The sequence below is a fragment of the Octopus bimaculoides genome, chromosome 28 (genome assembly GCF_001194135.2).
Source record: "Octopus bimaculoides isolate UCB-OBI-ISO-001 chromosome 28, ASM119413v2, whole genome shotgun sequence".
Lineage (NCBI taxonomy): Eukaryota > Metazoa > Mollusca > Cephalopoda > Octopoda > Octopodidae > Octopus > Octopus bimaculoides.
In genome coordinates this window covers 11,931,276-11,940,142 of record NC_069008.1, presented here as the reverse complement: position 1 = coordinate 11,940,142, position 8,867 = coordinate 11,931,276, and the positions used below count along the sequence as shown (strand labels likewise).

The 8,867-nt window shown below is 34.5% G+C and overlaps 2 protein-coding genes across 2 annotated transcripts in view; one reads left to right on the top strand and one right to left on the bottom strand.

Annotated features, from left to right (window-relative positions):
* The window catches only part of LOC128251190 (putative zinc finger protein 56), a 1,819-nt gene extending 601 nt beyond the window's left edge, over window positions 1-1,218 (bottom strand). The window contains exon 1 of the mRNA XM_052977774.1: window positions 640-1,218. Within this exon, the coding sequence (XP_052833734.1) occupies window positions 640-1,218 (579 nt within the window). The remainder of the gene's footprint in view (window positions 1-639) is intronic.
* Window positions 1,219-2,915: 1,697 nt separating this feature from the next.
* Window positions 2,916-8,608, top strand: LOC106873526 (zinc finger protein 271). The gene is made up of 2 exons (XM_052977516.1): window positions 2,916-3,015; window positions 5,940-8,608. The coding sequence occupies exon 2, from the start codon at window positions 6,274-6,276 to the stop codon at window positions 7,870-7,872; it is 1,599 nt and encodes a 532-aa protein (XP_052833476.1). The 5' UTR covers window positions 2,916-3,015; window positions 5,940-6,273; the 3' UTR covers window positions 7,873-8,608.
* Window positions 8,609-8,867: the final 259 nt, after the last annotated feature.

The following is an 8,867-nucleotide window of genomic DNA, read 5'->3' as shown; positions in this document are numbered from 1 at the left end:
TATTTCACAATTATACGGTTTTTCTCCTGTGTGTATTCTTTTGTGTTCTGTTAAATATCTTCTATAAACAAATGATTCCTCACATATTTCACACTGGAATGGTTTCTCTCTTGTGTGACTACGTTTGTGTGTTGTCAAATCACCATTAGTGGTGAATGATTTTCCACATATTTCACAGTAATATGGTTTTTCTCCAGTGTGACTACGATTGTGGATAATAAGACAAGAATTCTGAGTAAATGATTTACCACAGATTTCACAATGAAAAGGCTTTTCTCCAGTGTGGATTCTTTTATGTTTGTTTAAATCACCATTCTGGACAAAATATTTCCCACAAATTTCACAGTGAAAAGGTTTCTCTCCAGTATGTATTCTTTTATGAACTACAAGATTAGAATTGTCCGAGAATGATTTCCCACATAGTTCACAAGGAAAAGGTTTCTCTCCCGTGTGGCTACGTTTGTGTGTTGTTAAATCACCATTAGAGGCCAATGATTTCCCGCATACTTCACAGTGGAAAGGCTTTTCCCCTGTGTGTATTCTTTTGTGTCTATTTAATTGACCTTTGGTGTTAAATGATTTTCCACATATTTCACAATGAAATGGTTTTTCTCCAGTATGTATTCTTTTGTGAACTACAAGATTAGAATTATCAGAGAAAGATTTCCCACAGATTTCACAAGGAAAAGGTTTTTCTCCAGTATGTTTTCTTATATGTTTTTTTAAGTCGCCATTCTTGACAAAATATTTCCCACAAATTTCACAATGAAATGGTTTTTCGCCAGTGTGACTACGTATGTGAACTACAAGACTAGAATTATCGGAGAACAATTTTCCACATATTTCACAGTGGTAAGGTCTCTCTCCAGTATGTATTCGTTTGTGAACTACAAAATTAGAATTATCAGAGAATGATTTTCCACACATTTCACAGTGAAACGGTTTTTCTCCAGAGTGTATTCTCTTGTGTATTGTTAAATTATTGTTTGAGACAAAGTATTTTCCACAAATGTCACAATGATAGGCTGTTACCTTATTGTGTATTTCTTTGTGCATGGAGACTTCATGTTCTGAAGAGAATGTCTTCTTACAAATCTCAGAGTGATGTTCAGGAACATTGTTGTTTACAAGTTTATCATCTTTGTCGGTCTGTGTAACTGTATTTATATTGGTAATAACAGTTGTAGTTGAAGTGTCCAAATGATTAACGTCCTCCATATTAATTCTTGAGGAATTCCTAAAAGTTGGAAAATGTCTGACAGAATAATCTATCCTGCTTCAGTTTTTTAAAAAAATTTTATCTATCATGAAACTGTTTACACGCGTGGAAAATATTTAATGTAGGTATGTATAGTCTACTCACCATTAGAATACTTGCAGCTGACTGAGTACTATCCTAGTAATTCACATTTTGCTGTAAAAATAATTATATCTATGTCAAAATTAAGAAATGTAGAAATGGTTAAAATATGCTATCCCAGTCTATAGGATAAACGACTGGCAGCAGACGTCCTGATGAAATCGGAGCGATCTTAAGAGATATTGCAATGCAATAATAATCAAAACAGAGAAGCAAAAATCACGGCGGAAAACAATGATGTCGGGAGAGAGAATATGAGTGTTTATAATAGAAACTCAATATACGTGTACGAATGTATGTGAGTGTGTACGTATTCTCATATAGGTGTGGTCCCAATAAATGGAGTTTGTTTCCCACGATTAGAGGAAAAGAGCAACAATGTGTGTTGCGATAGTAATTCAAATAAAAATTCTTTTCAATTTGAAATTCAGCTGAAAAAAGTCAATAATGTTCAGAATAGATATTCACTCATTTCTAGATTAAAACCCGTCCTGTAAAATAGGGGACAATCAATATACGATGTAATGTAGTTTGTGATGAAATAAAATATTTAATCATGAAGATGATAGAACACAGATCATGAAACATGTAAATCAAACTTTACCTTAATATCAGATAATTATTACACAACATAATTACATTAGCTAAACTAATTAATCTTACCAAGTAGGCGGTGACGTTGACAATTTTCCCGCGTTGGAATGACACCGGTGACTTAAATTAGAAGTTCCTAACATAATTTAACATTTAGAATCACCTTTAATTGCATAAATTTGCTTCTTTTAATATATACACACCATGTTAAATAGAAAATTATAATAATCTCAGAGCAAAATAACGATTACATATCTATGAAGCTGCCGCTACGTGTCTTTCGACCTACTAGAAATAGTAGCCAAGTACCTTTTCGTAGTAGATCTGCTATCTTATTAAAAAAAAAGAACGATATATTGGACAGTGTAGTCCTACACAATATAAGATGTAAGTTCCACTTATAGCGACGATTACATAAATAAGTAAATGAATATATAAAATAACGAGAGACGATTGTATCATCGACCCTTAATGAAAGCGAAATTCAACAATCTTCCTAAAATACCAGGCATAAGAATGAAAAAGAAACACCGCATCAGACACTTAATAACTTTTGGAGAGAACTACGGTGTATTTTCGAGAAAATAAGGAATATATAAAAACATCAGGATTTTCTTGAAAAGCCGAAACGAAATCGGCATGTTCTTTCCAAGACGCAATGTAGTAATAAGAGTCATAAGTACTTTAATTTTAAAAGCATGCGTATTGTGAGAAAAATACTTAGGTAACTTAGAGGTATTTAATTAAAATAAACACACGCACTGGTTCATTCCTTTATTAATTTATAAACAATATTTAGTTTTTGCCTCTCCCAAGATTTAATTGTATAATTAAATTAGCTGAACTAATTACAAATATACAGAAAAGGCGACAACGTAAACAATTTTTCTTTCGTCTCAGAGGTACCGGTGTCCCTTGTTAAAATTCCCTGACATAATTTCATAAAGTGTTTATCAACGCATTCACTGCGATCCTGCACTTCCTCTCCGCATCTTTAAATTTGTTCTTTCCTTGCATTTACTTCGCTACAATTCACACCTTTCATGTTTAACCTTCCTAAGGTATATTCTTCTAATTTGTTTTCTTTGTTACGTTTTCAGCGGTTCATTGTATTTCCTTTCAAATGTTATCGTTGTTGCAAATTTTTGTGTTGTTATTTAAGACCAGATGTGATTATAAGCTGCGATCTTTACCCTATTTGACCCTTTCTTGCAGAAAATATTGGTTTCAATTTTTGGCACAATACCAGCATCTTGATGGAGGGCATAAGTGGATTGCATTGATCCCTGTGCTCAACTGGTACGCATTGTATTGACTACGAAAGGATGAAAGTCAAAGTCGACCTTGGCAAAATTTGTACTTTAGAATGTAAACACGAACGAAATGCCACTAAGCATTTTGAACGGGTCTTGTGCCTAGATTAGAAAAGAAAGCAGTCATGGTATTAGCTGTCAGAAGTGAAAGTAGAAAAATCTGACAAGGAACGTTACTGCTGGTTTGAGTTGATTCTTTGGCTACTGACAGCTAATACCATGACTGGCCGGAGCGAGCTATCTGTCTGTCTGTCTGTCTCTCTCTCACTTGAAAGTTATTGGAACAAATTTGACACCTATATGCATGCGTTTGAAAACACACAGAGTATAAGGGTACTACTAAAGCAGAGTGGTCTCGAACGCGCAGTCGCGCGTCCGCGCTATCTAGTCGTGAGTGGTCGATCCTATTATTTTTAAACTTCAAATTTCATTTGTTTTCTATTTTGATAAATTCTCTCTGTTGAAAATTATATTTTTATATTTTAAATAATTTGCAATTTCAGAAAATATATTTTTATATTAAATTTGCGTTTTCTAATTTGATAAATTCTACGGACACAGAGGTGAACGAGTGATAGATAGATAGATAGATAGAGTGAGAGAGAGAGAGATAGTGAGACAGACAGATAGATAGCTCCAACTAGTCAGTAGCCAAAGAATCAACTCAAACCAGCAGTAACGTTCCTTGTCAGTTCTACTTTCACTTCTGACAGCTAATACCATGACAGTGCCGAAAAGAATATTTTTCTTCTCTTGGAACACATTGAATGAAATGAGGAATCACTCAAGGACGGTCCATTGTTTAGATTTAAGCAAAAAGTTTGGACTGTCTGTGTTGTAAACGCTGATTTTAAAAACATTTGTAACTTTTAGGATTTATGGGCTGAATGGGGGTAAAATAAAAAAGAAAATTTGCAGAATTGTGTGAATTCCCGTGCATAGAACACAAATGCGGAAAAATTTTCTGAAAATTCCAAAAACTATTTTTAAGTTGTGAGGAGGATTATTTGGCGTGCTTAAACCACAATTCAGCCTAACATTCTCCTACCTCCAGAAACATAATTCATTCTTTGCATGGTTGTTGCTATTGTTCTGACTGAACACATAATCAAAAACACCATGAATAATTCTTTGGTTTCTCCATTTTTCTAAGACTGAAAGATTCAATTTCAAGGAAATGTTGCTGATATTTCTAGAAGTTGGAGGGTAACAAGCTGATGGAATCGTCAGTGCACTGGGTGAAAATGCTTAGTAGCATTTCATCCATCTTTACGTTATGAGTTCAAATTCTGCCAAGGTTGACTTTGTCTCTCATCCTTTTCAAGTTGATAAAAGTAAGTACAACTTGAGCACTGGGGGGTTGGTGTAACTAGCTTAGACCCTTCCCCAAAACTACTGGCCTTGTCCAAAAAATGGGAAACCATTATTATTATTAGGGTGGCGAGCTGGCAGAATCATTAGCACACCAGGTAAAATACTTACCTGCATTTCGTCTGTCTTTATGTTCTGAGTTCAAATTCCATCAAAGTCAACTTTGCATTTCATTATTTTGGGGTCAATAAATTAACTACCGGTGAAAAACTGGGGTTGATATATTTAACTAGTCCCCTCCCCCAAAATTTCAGGCCTTGTGCCTATAGTAGAAAGGATTATTATTATTATTATTATTATTACTCTTAAGGTGGTGAGCTGGCAGAATTGTTAGCATGTCAGGCAAAATGCTTAGCAGTATTTTGCCTGTCACTGTGTCCTGAGTTCAAATTCTGCTGACATTAACTTTGCCTTTCATCCTTTTAGGGTTGATAAAATAAGTACCAGTTGAGCACTTGAGTTGATGTAATCAACTTCCTCCTTTCTAAAATCCCACCCTAGGGTGCATTATCGTTTCATTAAACATGTTTGAAGGGATAAAAATATTGAAAAACATCAGTACATGTCAGAGTGACAAAGAAACAAGAAGGGTATCAGGTGGTCATGGGATGTGATTGGTAAGGCACCTATTAACACTACCAGTCATGTCCAATGACTGGTATGTCATGAGAAAGACAATCTCTCTTATCAGCTCGCAGCACACCCTGTCCAATTTCTGTGACTGAACAAGAGATAACCAGTCCCAAATGCTTGCATCTTATAGTCTGGGGGAAGAGACACGGCTAGCTGATTTTGGTGTATTTACACCGTTTGTCTCCAGCAAGAAATTTTCTTCATGATAAAACACAAAGAAGGGCTTTCTTATGGGCTCGAATATGCCCCAAACATATTTGAACTGCTAATAACCTTGCATTTATACACATTACTGCTTAGTACTGCCACCCTGTGAGATATATATATATATATATATATATATATATATATATATATATATATATATATGTATATATATATATACACAATGGGCTTCTTTCACATTCTGTCTACCAGATCCACTCACAAGGCTATAGTTGAAGACACTTGCCCCAGATGACATGCAGTGACATTGAACTTGGAACCATGTGACTGGGAAGCAAAGTTCTTACCACACAACTACATGTAGGATTCAAATGATGCTGTATGATGTAATTTTAATAACAAATTGAAAGTAACTTTAATTAGAGAAATATAAAATTTCCTCTGTTATATGCCAACTTTTTAAATATCCACTATATTTTATACTGTATTTTTTGTTATTTCAGAATACAAAATAGCGCTGGCATTAAAGAATTCTATTTGCATTGGATACATAATATTTGGAAGATTTTACCCAAGACGTTGTTCTGTTCACATGAATCTATCTAGAGAATTACAGTAAAACATTTTCTCTGAATAATACATTTCTTTACATTACCAAGTGGAGAGTGTGGAAGATCATTTTGTATTTTAATTCAGTTGAGGTTGCACAGGACTTTACAATGTCTTCATGTACTATTTGAGATCACATTTGATGAAAATATAGCAGAATAAGTATTTGTTAGGAATATTTGAAAAGAAGAAAAACCTCTGAATGTTCTGGTGAGAGAAGAAGAAACAATGGCTAATGAATTGTGTGATAACAACATTGAATGTAAATCACAGGCTGAAGGCATTGATTTTACTGATGAGATACCAACAGAGGCAGATAAACCATCATACTGCTGTGATATCTGTAAAAAGTCATTTTCTCAAAATAATAACCTTGCTCAACATAAATGCACTCATACAAATGTGAAAGTATATCACTGTGATATATGTGGTAAATCATTCTCTCGATGTGTTCGCTTAACTGAACACAAAAGCATTCATACTGGAGAAAAGCCATTTTGCTGCAACATCTGTGGATACTCATTCTCCAAGTTAGACAGTTTAGCTAAACACAAACGCACTCATACAGGAGAGGAACCATATCACTGTGAAATCTGTGGTAAATCATTCTCTGGGAAATGGAATTTAACTACACACATTCGAATTCATACAGGAGAGAAACCGTATCATTGTCTTGTTTGTGAGAAATCATTCTCTAGTGGAAGTAACTTAACTAGACACCAATATATTCATACAGGAGATGAAACACATACCTGTGATATTTGTGGTAAGTCATTCACTCAGGAAAATAAATTAGCTAGACACAAATACATTCATACAGCAGAAAAATTGTATGACTGTGGGATATCGTTATCAACTAGGAGTGCCTTAACTGCTCACAAAAACATTCATACTGGAGAAAGACCATATTGCTGTGATATTTGTGATAAATCATTTTCTTCAAGTAGTAATTTAAACAAACACAAACGTGTTCATACAGGAGAAAAACCATATCACTGTGATGTCTGTGGTAAATCATTTTCTCAAAGTAGTAGTTTAACACAACATAAACGTCGTCATACAGGAGAAAAATCATATCACTGTGATATCTGTGGTAAATCATTCTTTAAGTTAGATAGCTTAACTATACACAAACGCATTCACACTGGAGAAAAACCATATCACTGTCATATTTGTGGTAAATCTTTCTCTACTAGAAGTAACTTAACCACACACAAATATATTCATACAGGAGAAAAACCATATCAGTGTCATTTTTGTGGCAAATCATTCTCTGATGGAAGCACTTTAACTAGACACAAATATATTCATACAGGAGAGAAACCATATCAGTGTGATGCCTGTGATAAATCATTCTCTCTGAAAATTAGCTTAGCTAGACACAAATACATTCATACAGGGGAAAGACCTTTTCACTGTGACATCTGTGGAATGTCGTTCCTTGATGGAAGCACTTTAACTGGTCATAAACGTATTCACACAGGAGAGAAGCCATATCACTGTGATATCTGTGGTAAATCATTCTCTAGAAGTAGTCATGTGACTTCACACAAACGCATTCATACAGGAGAGAAACCCTATCACTGTGATGTCTGTAGTAAATCATTTTCTCATAGCGGTTCCTTAACTTCACACAAACGCATTCATTCAGGAGAGAAACTATATCACTGTGATGTTTGTGGAAAATCATTCTCTGGGAGTAGTGACCTGGCGAGACACAAACGTATTCATACAGGTGAGAAGCCACATCACTGTGATATTTGTGGCAAATCATTCTCTCAGAAATGTACCTTAACTTCACATATATCTATCCATACAGAAGTCTAAATACATCATTGTCAAAATGCACTGCAACATATGAAACATGTTCTAAGATCAATTTCCATGCTAAAACATTGGTTAGTCTTATGAACATAACAATAATCTATGAACTCATGGCAAAAATCATACTCATCAGGGTTCTGTTTTTGAAGCATTGTTATACAGCCAAATGCATTTCTTGATACCAACTGTTTAGTAACTTCTTCAGTGGGATATTGAGTCCATCAGGATACATGCTTGTCAAAATTCATTTTATGCAAGAAATAACTTGTAGGACCATTTTATTCAGACAGGGGGACAACGAATACCTATTACTTTACTTATCATTACTCTTTTACTTGTTTCAATCATTTGACTGTGGCCATGCTGGAGCACCAATATTTTAAATAACAGTATACTAATATATATTCTATATAACATTTCCAGGATAAAGAAAAGACACAGTTGATATATTCAGTACTGTGGGTAAATGGCAAAGAAATGTATCCGGAGATATCAGTAATACGATCAGTGTACAATCATTTATAAACACAGAAACTACAAGACAAAATATCTTATCATAGCTTATATGATACGTGTGTGTATATATGTTTGTATGTAATATAGAAATGTAACCACATGTGAACTGTTGGCGATTTTTCTTCTTTGGATTTCTTCCTTTCTTCTTTCTGATGAAGAGCCATGCTTGAAACCTTAAAAACTCTCCTTTCACTGAGCATTAAACTAATATAATTCTTGTGCACATCCTTGCGTTCATTTTTTTTCTCTTTTTGTTTTTGAATTGTTTTTTCATTGAATTGACTATATATATAAGTCTACATACCGTATATTTCCACATATAATGTGACCTTTAGATGAGGTCAAATTTTGTAAAAAATTTCAGGCGTAGGAGTGGCTGTGTGGTAAGTAGCTTGCTTATGAACCTCAAAATTCCGGGTTCAGTTCCACTGCGTGACACCTTGGGCAAGTGTCTTCTACTATAGCCTCGGGCCAACCAAAGC